Source organism: Sitophilus oryzae, unplaced genomic scaffold (genome assembly GCF_002938485.1).
Source record: "Sitophilus oryzae breed Bouriz unplaced genomic scaffold, Soryzae_2.0 scaffold_465_pilon_pilon, whole genome shotgun sequence".
NCBI classification, from domain to species: Eukaryota; Metazoa; Arthropoda; class Insecta; order Coleoptera; family Curculionidae; genus Sitophilus; species Sitophilus oryzae.
Genome location: NW_022147046.1, coordinates 2,534,461 through 2,551,108, shown reverse-complemented (window position 1 = coordinate 2,551,108; position 16,648 = coordinate 2,534,461). Strand labels below are relative to the sequence as shown.

Genomic DNA, 16,648 nt, shown 5'->3' with positions numbered 1-16,648 from the left:
TAGTGTAATATTACTACTGACGTCTTTTCAAATCCTTACTTAATTTTAGTAAAATAGTATATTTAATAAATTAAGTTAGGATGCAAATATCGTATGATCGGAAAAAAACGGCGTCCATTTGGCTAGGAAATGACGATCGATGACATTTCCCATAAAAAATTAACATATAAAATGACAGCGTTCTTCATTTCATAGCCAATATGCATTATACTGCAACAAAACCCCCCTTAGCCGAATAATTTTTGTGTTTTTTCTGTTTAAAAATTAAATATTACTTTTTATTTCTAGAAAAACGAGATACAAAATGATTCCACTCAATGGACACGTTTTTTTGTAAATTAACGCTTCAAACATTTGCTAAAATAGTTTTTACTTATTATCTCGAAACAAGATTTGCGGGATAAGATGGGTTTTTGCAACTTGACCAATAAATAAAGATTTTATTCTTTATGCATTGAACTTGACGCCCGAATTATTCTTGACAAAATGGTGAATGCGCCCAAAATTTTAATTAAATTTGTTAATTGTAGTATGCAACCAGTAATACAAACATGTTAAAAACAAGGCCATACATGGCTTATGAAGAAAACCAGTGACTAAGGAATACATTATTTATTAGTTTTGTTTGTTTTTCACCCACTTCAAAATCGACTTCTACAAAGCACCGCATGTAGAAGTAAAGGTGACAAGAATACAATGGGGTGCCCCAAAGGTTAAGGCTAGTAAAGGAGATCGCTAGTAAGTCTTCTATCTAGCCAGACATCCCTTTGATATGGTACCGCCATCGTAGGCTTTAGATTTCTGTTGAGATTGTCTCCTCTTGGTCAGGGCAGTTAAGCCAAGATCCCCTCCCCACACACACACTCTTCCCATTATACATGGCCACAAACAGTAGAGGGTGCCTGGTATGACGGACAGGGTAGTCCCATCCGGCATCGTTATAATATGTCTTAGTGCAATTCCCTGGCCACGACATTACAGCCAGGAGCATGACAATGAGATGTTCCGTAGACCCAGCCAAAGTGCCGGAGGGGATTCCCCCTAGCACCTGACTTAGAGCTTCCCCACCAACAACGTCTTGCATCACCTAGGAGAAGTGGGATTGTAATTGAAGGGTCCAGGGGAAAAATTTGATAAGCGCCAATTTCTTAATTTTAGGATTTTACAGTATTTTAGTAGGTCTAGCTGGTCCCTACAAAATGTATACTCTGCAGGGCAATAAGTTTTTAAATCCTATGATATCGTCGGTGAAATGTGATAAACTACTAACTCCATTATTCCTAATTTTACAGGAGAGCAAAAAAACGGTATAAAAAAATATGTGCACATGTAGGAAGTATTTTCATGCGTTAATATGATAAAGAGATAAGAATGTTATTTGCTGAGGAACAATAAAACTCAATATTTCGTGTTACGTAATTTTTTTCAGACACAATAGGGAGATAGCAGATATTCGTCTTGCAGAAATAAGAAATAAAAATATACTTCTGGAGATAGCAACCTTTATTGTTTGAAATTTTGAAAATGGAATTGAATATTACCCAAACAGATTTAGAAATAACCAATTAAATTTAAAAAATATGATATTCATAACCGTATATTTATAATATCGTCGGTCTAGAAAGAGAACAAAACATACAAGTCCAAAAAAGAATAAATTTTTAACGCATTGTTAAAGAACTGAAGTAGCAGCATTTTGGACTTAATGAATATGAAAATAATTTAAAATTTAAACTTATAATTCTCAGAAGATATGGTAGAATCCTTCCATGCTTATCCTAATTTTTATACAACGGTAGTAGACTATGTATTTATTAAATTTTGATTACTTTTCTATATATTTTTTTAATTTTTATAAAAATTATGTATCATTGACGTGGAAAAACATTGAAAAAAAAACTGATTAGGTATTATGGAAATTCTTGTACAAGTAAGTAATGGTTATTTAAATTATTTATTGCACGCCGATGAATTGCTCGTATATAGAGAATTTCGTTTTTCCCTTTACCCTTTACCGGATAGGCCGTATTTACAGAACGGATCGACGCAGGGTCGGACTGGCCATATTATATATATAACTATTAGGGGGGCCCAGTCTTCGCGGGCCCCCTTTATAGGTCATTATTTATTGTTAACAATATTTGCTTTTGCATTGCATTATGGCATTTGCATTGGATTGGTTTACCTTGCATTAGAGTAGTTCCCTGATTTCTATACAGGGTGAGTCTTAAATAAGTGCAAATATTTTCAGGGCTGGTAAATCTCGATAAAAGAAACATAATATTTTCTCTTTGCCGTTTTTTCAAATAAATCCAAAACAACCGAGTTATTTCACTTTTAAAATTCTAATTTTTTGCTATAATTTTAACAATCATTAGATTTTCTTTCTTGTAAATTTAATCTACTACCTATGTTGCCACAATGTACCTATGTTTTTAAACTCAAAATTAAAAAAAAATAATTTCGCGCAAAAAACCTCTTAACCTTGTATTGGCTTTCCCTACTTATAGAGTATTTTTTTCTCTTTCTACTGGTATAAAAAAACTTATTCACATAAAAAATGGAGTTAGCAGGTTATCACGTTTCACTGACGATATATTGTAACAAGGGGGAAATTTTGAGGGTCGGTTTGATGAAGTAAAAGGCGATAGTTTAAGTTCCTCGTGTATTTCTCTCTCTCTTTTGTAACTCTTTGCTATAATGGCTAGCACCAAGTTAATTCATACAAAATATAATAACTAATAAGATGTATGGTGAAATTTTAAACCACAGGCTGCCGCCGTTATTTGCAAAAGTTAAGAATAAATGTAGAAATAAATTTACTTAAATCGAAGATATTTTTTATCCGTATACCAGATTTATTTAATAAAATGGGTATAAGCGGCGACATCTACAAGACGGGTGTTTGAACGCATTGAATGTTAATAAGGTTTACTACATTTACACTAAAATATTCCCATGTAGTCCAGTAATTTAACAACAAATAATCAATAACCTAATATATTTTGTTTCATCTGCCTCCCTGTGAACTGAGAGATCGAAGAACACACGAGGTTCACATAATTTATAAATTTAATAAATAGTATCAATATATGTGCTATAACTATATAGCTCACACAATTTATGGTGGGTGATATGTATGGAGTTGCAGCACGTTCAATTATACCCAGATTTTCCATTTACGTGTCAGTTTTGTTGACGGCTTCTCGATAAGCTTAATATGGATATGACTTATCGGATATGACTTAATAAAAAAGATCGGTATTATGAAGTTTAATTTGATGATTATAATTTTTTACACGACCCGGTATATTTGAAAAAATCGATTCATATTCGCTAATCAATTCTTTAGACATATGTTTCTCATTAAAACTTGAATTTGTATTTTTTGTGACACTCTGTATATCAGTTGACTGCACAACTGCATTTGCTGTAACAAAACTCTCGTATTTTGATAAACTGCGCAAATTTAACGATTCTCTACCATCATATTCGTGAGAATAATTTTTTTCTGATAAAGCAATTTCTTCATCGCCTACCGAACAAAATATTTTATTTATTAGTATTTTAATAAAGCACGCTTTTAGATGTTTCAAAAAACTTTTAATAAGAGTAACTTTAACTCAACATATATGTTTCGGCTTGTTAGGCCTTTTTCAAGAGTTTTTTAAGAACTGAAACTGAACTTCTTGAAAAAGGCCTAACAAGCCGAAACATATATGTTGAGTTAAAGTTACTCTTATTAAAAGTTTTTTGAAACATCTAAAAGCGTGCTTTATTAAAATACTAATATTTCAACGATGTTTCACAAGGAACCAACCACAGCTTCAGTACATTTTATTTATATTTAAATCGATACGTACTTTCTATTTTCGTAAAAAATCAATTCCTAAAATAATTGAATAAACAAGATCAGGTATGACAAAAAATTCCTGGTAAAAAATATTATTTTCACACGAAAAACAAATTAAAGTTTGTAATTGTATTTTTCTTTGTTTTGATTTAAACGCCCCTATAACTCTTATGCCAGAATACGGAAAAGATGGAATGTCACTTTTAATTTTATCAGAAAAAGAGTTCCAAACGTCTTCAGAGACTACGGAGATTTCACTTCCAGTGTCAATTAAAGCGGAGAAAGAAAACCCATACAATTGCGTTTCGATAATCGGCGATCTATAATTAACAATTTCGTGCTTAAAGCTACACTCATCTTTAAGTAATTCATCTCTAACGTTATTATTAAAACTAAAAACCCCTTTTAAAACGTTTTCCACAGCCGGGCTCGTCTGTGGAAAACAATCTAGTTTTCCGAATTTTCCTAACATTCAACATTATCCTGAGTTTGCATACTAGATAAGTTTTTTGTCTGATTTTGTCCCGACATCTGTTGTGATTGTGATCCATGTCTAGAATTATTTTGTTTATAAAAATAATTTTTTCCCGGTCTTGTTGAATGTGAAAAAGAATCCGTCGTACTAGCACTAAAATAATATTCGGCCTGTCTAAGACGCTGAAGGGCATCTTGAAATGTAACTGCGCCGATTAAAGTACAAGAAATACTTGGTGGAAAATGTCGCGCAATAATTTGAATTAATTGCGGGGGCGGATAGGCAGGTTCTAAATGTTTAGCCAAAACTACATAGAATTAAAATATTCTGTAAATGTAGCGCTGCCATTTATAGGGTAAATATCCGAATCTAATTTCAGTCTAATCTTAAGTTGCTGAGATTGACTCCAATATTGAGCTAAGAATTGATTTTTAAAATCTTGAAAATTAGTGAAAGTTGATAAGAAAGCGTTCATCCATATTTTTGCGTTTCCTCTAAAGAATAAATTAGTTATACTATCTACTAAAAACTGATCTACAGAAACATTTTGTGACTTATACATGGTTTCTATTTGATTTAAAAAATCTACAGGGTGTATATCCCCTTTATCATCAAAAATAGGAACGTCAGCGTTTGGTTTAAAAGTACAAATATTTTGAAAATGGCCCTGATTAGAATTGATATTATTATTATTTATATTTAACTTATGTACTTCATTAATAACACTAGAAATTATCGTTTTTAAATCTTCTTGCTGCATGGAACAGGTAGTCGGATTACAAAATGGCGGTGGCATGAAATTTGCCGTTGGCATATGAACTGCCGGCGGTGGCGGCACAAACATAAAGTTGCCTCCCTGATTCCCTTCGTTATTATTGCCTCTTATAAACTGTCCAGATAATACAGAATTTGGAAAGATCCTACCTTGTATCGTTGGACTTGTGTTCGGTACCGTCGTGGCTGTCGTAGTTGGTACGGGCCCCTGAGGCGTTGTGGGCGATGTTGTTATTGGATCCGAAAGAGATTGTCGACCTCGTAGATCCAAAAGTCGACTCTGGCCCTTACCACGAAGGTCATAGCTGTGAGTCCTTGGGGTGGCACCGTTATTCATCTCAGATAAATACACGTAGTCAGTAGTTCTTCTATTGTCTATATAATACTTCACCAGCCTCTAGTTGGGCGCCAAGATGTAACAGGGGGAAATTTTGAGGGTCGGTTTGATGAAGTAAAAGGCGATAGTTTAAGTTCCTCGTGTATTTCTCTCTCTCTTTTGTAACTCTTTGCTATAATGGCTAGCACCAAGTTAATTCATACAAAATATAATAACTAATAAGATGTATGGTGAAATTTTAAACCACAGGCTGCCGCCGTTATTTGCAAAAGTTAAGAATAAATGTAGAAATAAATTTACTTAAATCGAAGATATTTTTTATCCGTATACCAGATTTATTTAATAAAATGGGTATAAGCGGCGACATCTACAAGACGGGTGTTTGAACGCATTGAATGTTAATAAGGTTTACTACATTTACACTAAAATATTCCCATGTAGTCCAGTAATTTAACAACAAATAATCAATAACCTAATATATTTTGTTTCAATATGCCTAGTAAAATTAATAAAATGGCGCTTATCATATTTTTCCTCTGGACCCTTCAAATAGTAAGGACTTAATATTAACAGGGATCAAGTGGAAGTAAATAAAACTCTTAGTTGATTTTCAAAAACTAGATTTATTACTTCTCCTCGTAAATTCAGCGTGTGTCTGGATTAACTTAACGTTCTCCTGTTTTCACTAGCAGTCTAATAATATAATTAAAAACATCAAAAAATTATGCTGTTTTCGATCTATCCATAAGTATTATTATTATGATTTATTATAATCAAATGGTATCGAGTGGAACTGCAATCTCTCCCTTTTTAACTAATTCAGATTTTCAAATTGACAGTTTGGTCATACAGAAAGAATTCTGATGGTATATTGTTGTTAATGCTCTATGTTAGAACTTAATTAATTAAAAAAAAAAAATAACCTTAAGATTGTGTTACATCTCTATGTAATAATTTTGTATTACATAGTTGTTTTATCGATATTACTGATTTTAATTGACGATTTTTTTTTAATTTGACAGACGACATTCAAAAATTGACAGAAAATTAAATTGATTTTGAATTAGAATGGCAGACAACAGCTATCAGTGTTCTAAATTCAGATCATTGGCCCAAGTTATAGTAATTTTTAACAATTCTTTGTTCTATATTTTCCTGAGTATAACTTTAAAAATTATACTTCTTAAAGTTCGGTGGTTTTATGTAAAAGCTACTATGTAGAAATTTTGGCGTTTTTCTTGTTGCATACTAGGGCTGGCATTTCTTGTCTTTGGTGCCGATTTTCGTGTGAAGAGTACGGTCAACACGCTTAGCAAAATAAGATGTACTGAATAAAGACAGAAGGTATTTTCCCAAGCGCATGGAATCTAGCGTCAGATTAAGCGGTTATGTAATAAATACTTCGTATTTTTGCTCTCTCCGACTTACTAGATTGCCATAGCGATTCACTCCTATACAAGTAAACGCCGACCCCAAGGTTTTGCTTGCCAGCAGGGTATAATATGGCAATAAGTTCTATGATCTATAAACATCATATGGTTCCAGTTGCCCTAAAAAGATAAATGAAACCTTTTTAAGACAAATGGTATGACTTTTATATAGTTCGAAATTTTGGCCAAAACACGCTTTTTCGTAATACAATATCGCAATAACCGATATAGTACCTTTTGTCATAAAACCACGGAGTTAACGTAAACGAAATGTTTATACGAGATGCAAAGTTAAAAAACCGTGTTATCCCAAAAACCTTGTTTCGAGATAAGATGCAAAAACTGTATTAACAAAATGTTTGAAGCGATATTTTACAAAAAACGTGTTCATTGAATGGAATTATTCTTTTGTATCCCGTTTTTCTAGAAATAAAATTAATATTTAATTTTTAAAGAGAAAAAACACAAAAGTACTTCGGATAAGGTTTTGTTGCAGTATGATGCATATTGCAGGTTTTGCTACGGCAAGATATTTGCATCCTAACTTGATTTATTAGATATGCTATTTTACTAACATTATAGGATAAAACGTCAGTAGTAATATTATATTTGTGTAATTAATTCACAGGCAAATTGTACTTCTGTCATTTTTTGGATGTGGTCTGTCGAAATCTTCCCTGACATCGCTGGACAGACTCTTGATGGTAGGGAGAAATATACACGTTGCCACCGATAAGTCAAAACAAATTCTAAAAAACTATACACATCACATTTATTAATTAATATAAATATCACAAAAAGAGGGCGAGCTCTTATCACCGGACCCCCATTCAGCCCCCCATCTATAACATATATATTGTTGTCTCTCTTTTTATTTCAGTTTATTTAACTTTTTCACAAACCGCCTGCGCAATCTAAGGTCTGTTCCGAGTTTCGAGTGGCCCAACTAAAGAATATAAAACTTAGTGAAAATTAATTTTTATTATATTTACAATGTCATTTATAAAACTTTTTATACGTAATTTTGATTTTTATTAAAGAGTGCCGAACTAAGCGTTAAAATTTAAAATGTGCATACTAAAATTTTTTTTAGTTTCATTTTTAACTAAAAAACTTTCTTTTTTAGTTTTACAATAAAAAATGTCTGTGCACTAGGTACTCATATTTGAAGTGAAACTTCTTAATCATAGCTATTAAATTGAAAGATTTGAAAGATATGTTTGAAAAAGTGTAGTTTGAAATGTTGAAAAAGTAATAAATTAAAAATGTATTTTTTAAAAATAGGTTTTTAGGTGTAACAAGTAGTTTTTTACGTACAACAAATAGTTTTATACGCGGAACAAATAGTTTTATACACGTAAAAAATCGTTTTGTACCTGTAACGAATAGTATTTTACACATAAAGAATAGTTTTTTTGCGTGCAACAAATTGTTTTATACGCGGAACAACTAGTTTTAAACGCGTAAAAAATAGTTTTTTTCGTATAAAAAATAGATTTTACGCGTAAAAAATGGTTTATTACGTGTAACAAATAGTTTTTTACTCGTAAAAAATAGTTTTTACGCATAAAATTTTTTTTAACGTATAAAAATAGTTTTTTACGTTCAACAAATAGTTTTATACGCGGAACAAATAGTTTTATATACGTAAAAAATCGTTTTGTACGTGTAACGAATAGTTTTTTGCCTGCAACAAATAGTTTTATACGCCGAACAAATAGTTTTATATATGTAGAAAATAGTTTTTTACGCGTAAAATAGATTTTGACGTGTAACAAATAGTTTTTACAGGTAAAAAATAGTTGTTTGCGTGCAACAAATTGTGCAACAAATTGTTTTATATGCAAAATATTATAAACAAATAGTTTTATATGCGTAAAAAATAGTTTTTTAAGTATAACAAATAGTTTTTTACGTGTAACAAATACTTTTTTACACGTAATAATTTGATTTTCATTCAGTTTTTCGTTAGCGCTAGCTCGTGTGTCACAGCCGTCTCACTACTTTGTGTGTCACGGTTCTGAATTTTTACACCCAGCGCGCGTAAAAAAGTTTCACTTCAAAAATCAGTTCAAATCATTTAAATAAAATAGATCAGAGGTACGTTCAGGGTGCTTTTAAGAATAATAACCCAACAACAGTACGACAGAGTTTTCTGAGGATCGCCCGTCCAAACGCAGACTTCTGTTAACGTCGTTTAACTTCAATGATCGACCAGAAACCGGTATTTTGACGTAGTTGGACCGTTGCCCATTTCTAATATCATAAAATGAACATTTGCTACACGTTATTTCATATTATTCATCATTTACCTCACTAAAATACTAAACAGAAACATCAGCCATGCGCCACTGGCGCAATGCAGTGTTTAAGCCTTTGAATAAAAACTAAAAAAGGAGTATAATCAGTGATGGGCGGTGGATAAATACCCAATAGATAGATAAATAAAATCTGGGATATACCCAGATGGAGTAGGGTATATACCTATTGAGGAATATTGTAGATATATTCTTAGTATAATGCTGGTATATTCCTGAAAATTTATTATGCGATCGTCTGGGAATCCCCTTATAAAATTGAGTATTCATCTAACCATCATGATGCACCATCAGTGTTGTGCTGACGTCTTTTTGATAGAATTGTGCACTCTTCTTTAAACACCTTGACTAACTGGTGGTTTTCTCACTATTTATATCTTATATTCTTAGATGTTTCTTTAATGTTGAATTTAACAACAAATCGTTGTTAAAATTTGTTAGAGTACCTTGTTAAATTAACAAAGTAAGTACCTATACTTGGGTATATACCGGGTATTTACCCAAATTCAATATACCCTATATTTATAAACTGATGGTTATGCCAATCTGGTCATCGTAACAGCTTGGTCTGGATTTTCACGTGTAAGACAGTGATGTAGATAAAACTGAAATGTATTGAAAAGAGATAAAAGTTGGTGAGGTATTGCGAAAAGAGATAAAAGTTGGTGAGGTATTGAGATTTATTCTTTCCAGTATTGCCGGATTTTGCATCTAGAGTTGGAACTTTATTTTTCACAATTGATTATCCATTTTACTACAGCTGTAAGCTGTAATAGATTATATTTAGCTTAGATATTATCTTCATTTCAGTAGGTAGTACACATGAAAGTTTCTAAAATAGTTTATTTTTTTCTACACACATTTTCCTAGACTAGTAAAAACCGGCAACACTGTATGCCGCTTTTTATTTTGTCCCTCTGTCTGTCAACCGGTCATTTATATTTATCTCTGTCGCGTGCATTAAAAACAGACCACGCAGATGAAGTGTCCAGGATGGTATAAGGGGTGCAACACCTCGGGTATTCGCCCAAATCTCAATATACCGAGTGTTTTCCCATCACTGAGTATAATACTATTTTTATATTGATGCATTAGTTGATAACTACAAATAATGTCTTTAAATCTTAATATTTTAGTGAATTTTCAGTATTTTTAAAATCATACGAAGTTTTTACACGAACAATAAAGTGATTTGATAAATTTACGCAATAATAACAATTAGATAATATTGATAAAAAAATATTAAAATATATGCAATTATTATTTAATATTTGCGAAATCCAATCACATTTTTTGACAGCACCGATGTAAGATTATTTACTTATCTCTCTCAAACAGAAATAAATAAAAGATTTGTATTCAAACTTTGAACACAAGGTGCAAATAAAGAACTATATAAAATGTATTGATTATAATGCTAATATCAAATTTATGCAAATTTTATTAGATTTTTTAACATTTTACCATAAAACTTGTTTAAAAAGAACTAAATTTAAATAATTAAGTATGTTATATTGTGATATTGTTTTAGTTAATTTGATTTCAATTTTTAATAAACTTATACATCTTTAAATATTATTAAATTTGTTAACTAAAAAAGAGTATTATTTTCAGTACTTAGTTTATTATACCGTGATTTCAAAAAGTTTTATGGTAAAGTAGGTTTTCACTTTGACAGTTTAAAAAATTCTAATGTAATATACCATAAGAATTGTTTATCTGTCAACATACAAAAAACATAATTGACCACAACACCTTCTGAAATGAATTGGTTAATGATTTGTATTCAATTTTATATTATTAAAAAAATATATTAAAAGTAGACAGTATTTTTTTATATACCTACAGCTTTATATGCTAAAAAATGTTAAAATTACTAGATTAATTTGTAAGAATGTATTTCTTTAGTTCGAGCCATCGAAAATCACTCAAAAACAGACCGATATAACCCGCGATTGCCACATGATCACAGTCAGAGTGTCGTTAATGAATTTGGACGTCCACAGGACAAACAAAACATACAGGAAGATGCGTATAGAAATTTTTGTTACTCTTTTCACTCAATTTTATTTTTTTCTCTTAAAAATAACTTTCCATCGCCCTGTATAAGCGAACCGATTGTTTAACTAAAAACTCGCGTATTCCTCTTCGACGTAACTTTGTATACAGGCTGGACCAGTTACTAAACGAACTTTAATAAAAACATGAACGCAAGTTCAGAAGAATGGACAGCCTGTATACAATGTTTTTATTAATCACCTAAATCGAATTATAAAGTCCTAAAATAATAATCAACTAAAATAATATATACAAGAACAATTAAAATAAAGATATTATAGTTTACTTTATCCCTGATGAGTAATTCAGATGAGGATTAGTTGACTATTCTCCTACCTTTAAAAATCACGGATAATAAAATGAGATCAAAACTTGCAACATTCAAACCTTTAAGACAAAATATTATAAAATTAATAAAAAAAAGTCAGCAACAAACATGGATGCCTTGAAATCAACACGAGTTTAAGATAAAAATCAAATATATATGAACCATTTGATTGTGACAATATCTAAATCATTACAAAAATTATTACATAGGTATAAAAATTAATTTTATTTAATATTTTTTAAATAATTTTAACTGATTAAAAACCAGAAGTAAATGCAGCTAAAATGGTTTTCATATAATTTTTTTTTAATAATTTTAAAATTTAGTTATTCTTAAATTTTTTTGTATTATTAGATTTTTCACTTATTTTACACCTCGATAATTTGGTCTTTTAACATCCAAAGTATTTTTGGGCAACCATGTTTCTTACATTTTTTTTATTTATTGTATTATAAGTATCCTTCTATCTGACCTTATATAATAATTAAAATAATTTTCAAAAACTTTTTACAAAGCACTAAGAAATATCTGCAAACTTTTTACCATTTCCCATAATTAAATCAAATTCGAAAACTGTTTTTAAATATCATTAAATCAAAAAGATTTATAATGAAAGAGGGCTGTGATTTTGACAGTTAAAAATCACACTTGCCCATAAATTTTCTAGATCATATTGTATTTTTCTTTATTGATCACTATGACTATCCACTAATAAATAATTCCCTTTATCCCATGACAATTCTATTTAAAGATTACCTTCTATGTATTATGTATATATAATTATAGTACTGTATGATCGAAAAAAAAACGGCGTCCAGTTGGCTTGGAAATGACCATCGATGACATTCTCATTGATCATCATTTTATAGCCATCGATACGGTGTATAGATAATAATGACAGAATCGATAGTTTTCTGTCATTTTAATTTCAAGTATTTTTTTAATGTGCCTGTCTTTTTGAAAAATATAAAGAAAATTTATCAAAATCCCTTAAACTAGAATACCGTACGACTGGAAAAACGGCGCCAAGTTGGCTTTGAATACATGCCATTCTCTATATAATTTTACATATAAAATAACGGAGATCTTTATCTTCGAGGCATATCTGACGCCGTTTTTTTTCGACTGTATGGTGTACTAAAATTATTATGCTTTGTCCCAATGACTAAAGAATACCAAAAGCAACAACACCGGGAACAAAATAGTTACCAGTTGACACCAAAGCTATTTTGCCAGTGCAGTGCCGTGTCAGAAGGTTAATATAAAAAATAAAGATTTAAATAAAATTGATTAATTAATTTTAAAATAAAATTAATTATTCAATTTTTTATCTCACAAAATTAATTTATAAATGTGGCCAGGTATTGACTAAATAGGAGAGTTTACAAAATTTAATTACGAATTATTAGATATATTTAGTTATGAAAAATCTCTATTAATTTATATTTTTGTTAAAAGTTTCGGCTACGCATATAGTGGATGCTACTTTTTTAGGTCAATTATTTAAAGAAAAAACTATTAAAATGTTCACAAAAGGTACAAAACTATTATGGAATAATATGCCAACATATGTAACACAAGCACATATCATAGTGTATCTGAAAAATAATTATCTAATTCAATAAAAAAAGCTACAAAGCCGAGTGCAAAAAATTAATTGTTTTCTTTATCAGCAGTTTGATTTCGGAAAAGGTCAGTCGACTCTGAAATTCAGCACAGAATTAGCAGCGCCTCAAGAGCATTCTGCAAAAGACAGGGTTTTCTACAATCATGAATTGAGCACAGAACCGAAACTTGCAGTGTACTGAGCAATGATAATTCCCACCATGTTATATGGAACTGAAACCTGGGTGCCGTACATCCGGCACCTGAACGCATTAAACAAGTTGCAACAGAGACACCTTAGGCAACTGTTAAGAATCAAAATGGTCCCACCATGTCTCAAATGCATCGGTCCTTGAAAAAGTTAGCTGCGAGAACGCTGATGTCATGATTACTAAATCCCGCTTAAGACGGGCTGGTCACGTATGCAGGATGCAAGAAAACCGCCTACCGAAATCTCTTCTTAGCGGTGAGCTTTAGACGGTAAGTGAAAACCGGGTGGACAACTCAGAAGGTACAAGGATATTTTCCATGAAAACTTAAAGGGGAAAGCATTCAGAATCAGTGGGAAGAAGCAGCGCACAACAGAATGCAATGGAGAATAATTGCAAACTTAGTTAACAACGACAACCAAAAAGTAAAGAGGCAACAAAGTATTGATATTTTTGAATGTCCAGAGTGCGGAAGAAACCTAACCTAACCTAACCATCTTCTGACGCCTGTCAAATACTAGTCAAATAAGTAAGAAAGTTCTTGATTTGTTCTACACCTAAAATCTGAACAAATCACCATTGTAATAAAGTTTATACAAGGTTCACTGCACACAATAACTAATAAAAATTGCTAAAATTGTCCCTGGTGTCACTTTCTTTGTTTGGCACCAAAAAATGGCATTTAAAATCACAAATTTTGCTCCAGCCCATACGAACAGTACTTTCCTAATAATTTTAGTACATTTTATCAGGGATTTTAGCTTTCTGTATTTAGTCTTTGCAGTACTTTGAAAAAATTTTAAATTATATAAGGTGATATCTTTCAAAAAACATTTCATTCAACACTTTTAGGACTTTGTTTTCGATTTAGGCTTAGGTATTATTTATGTCAGAGGAATACGTCAAAAACTAAACGGATTTAATTCCCGTGGAGAATTTTGTACTTTTTTCCTTTCGTAAACTTATTTTACATCATAATATTAATAAAAGAAAACAAACAAATATATAGATTTAAAAAAAATGGCAAATTCTGTCGATATTCCTTCAAAGGCTCAATTTTTTTCCCGTTACTTTTTGCATTCTGATACGCCAACAACAAAAAATTGTTCCGCCATTATTATTACAGATCACATCCTCAGGCATGCTCGATTATGATAAAAATATGTTTAAACGGTTAATAGAATAGTATGTATGTACAATATTCTCAAATTCTTTTCAAGTGCCTCTCATTTTTGTGAGGTTACCGGTCGCGCGCCACTGCCCTTGTTTCCAATAAATATTCGGCGTCAGTGGCGGAACCTATAAAAATATTTACACTTTTTTTTGTATTTTTTTCACGTTACAATATATAACTTTTTTCAAATTCTTACAATCTCTTTTGTCTATATCGACTTGGTATTGTTATAGATATATACAGTGTGGTCATAACGAAATGGCTAAATACAAATTTATACGTAATGGGAAGAGAACAAATATAGAATATGTAGATCGCACACAAGTCTTGGTAACAACAGCACACTGTATATGGTTTGATTTTTAGACGACTTAAAGTTTATGATTGTGAGGCCTAACAACAAAGTACGAAAACATTATTTAAAATAATAATAATAATCATAATAAAAAACGGTATAAAAAAAGAACTTATGTCATATAACGATTGACGGTGCGCAGGGCGTATAACAGTTCTGCCTGCATCCTGGATTCCAGAACCATCAGGTTGACGTGAACCTGAAATGAAGATACAATAATTAATAACATAATTTCTTGGTAATATCCATAGACTTAAAATAAAATATAGACTGAGCATCTCATTCATAAATAGCTGGAACATGCGGTCAGACACTGTCTTGTTATTGTTGTGTTATTGTTTTAGGTTATAACGAGTGCGACACGAGCGATAGATAGGTTGTCTCTGTCGTAACGGTCGTTCCCTGACGACTCTGCCGAGAAACACAACACTGTCTTTCGTTTCTCAAGTACACCTGAACTCTCCGTATCATAGCCGGGTAATTTTTTATTTTAATGAAGCTATAATTAAATTAAAAATATATCGTATTTAAACTTTTTATATTTTATTAAGATTTAGGACAGGTTTTTAAATAAAAGTTTAGAAAAACGATTTAGAGTCCAAATAAAATACACGTTATAGAAAAAATGTTATAATCGAAATTAGGTAATTTTTGAAATTAATAATAAATTATTAATTTTAGTCAAACATTTACAACCCCTAATATTAATCAAAACAGGATCTATTCCACAGATATAATAGAATCGGCGACAGGGAGAGAAAAAAAAAATATGATTGTTGTAATTTTTTTTCTGGTTAAGTGATGTCTTATTATGTAAATTAGAGAAAACATAATATCTGTTCCATTAAAGCAAGGAAGGTGATAGGAAGTGGATAAAATAAAAACTACATTTATTTAACTCGGTACTGTCTTTATTATACCGGGTGCGTCTCAAAAGTGGCTCATCCCCATAATTTTTTTATATTTTCAAATAAAAAAACAAGATTTAGTATGTTAGTATATGAAATAAATTAGGATTGATTGACGCATTCAATTGTTTTTGGTCACTTCCCGTTTCACCGGAAATGACTATAACTTTTAATTTTTAAACGGCACCCTCGGTATATTTCTACTTTATTCGATAGAAAATGACACTCTGAATAGAATGACATACCATATGTCAACTTTTGACATTTTCGCATACGGTTTAATTGTAATTGTAACACGCGGTTCATAACGACAATTTGACTCGAAATACCAAGTGTGTGGTATCAATATATTCATAAAAAAATGCTTTTTCCAAATATGCTAATGAGTCACCCTTGTTCCATTTGAAAAAATTGACATATGTATGATTAAAAATACGATATGTACATCTTTTAACCGGCCTAGACAAGACACGAAACTTATTAGACGATCAAAACTATTTTTCCAAGGCTCCTTGATTAAAACTTAATGGATTGAAAAAAACTGGATTGAAATTTAAAATAGGATATGTTTTTAAGCGACAATGTCAAAGTTGACATATGATATGTCATTCTATTCAGAGTGTCATTTTTTATCGAATAAAGTAGCAATATACCGAGGGTGCCTTTAAAAATCAAAAGATGTAACCATTTCGGTGAAACAGGAAGAGACCAAAACAATTGAATACGTCAATAAATCCTAATTTATGTCATATACCTACTAACATACAAATCTGTTTTTTTATCTGAAAAATAAAAAAAGTTATAGGGGTGAGCCACTTTTGAGA

General features: G+C 31.0%; 1 protein-coding gene across 2 annotated transcripts in view; it reads right to left on the bottom strand.

Annotated features, from left to right (window-relative positions):
• Positions 1-14,634: 14,634 nt before the first annotated feature.
• The window catches only part of LOC115885877 (sestrin homolog), a 396,046-nt gene continuing 394,032 nt past the window's right edge, over positions 14,635-16,648 (bottom strand). For both annotated transcript variants that reach the window (XM_030904911.1, XM_030904913.1), the window contains exon 11: positions 14,635-15,115. In XM_030904911.1, coding sequence (XP_030760771.1) covers positions 15,029-15,115 — 87 coding nt within the window. In that variant the 3' untranslated portion in view covers positions 14,635-15,028. The remainder of the gene's footprint in view (positions 15,116-16,648) is intronic.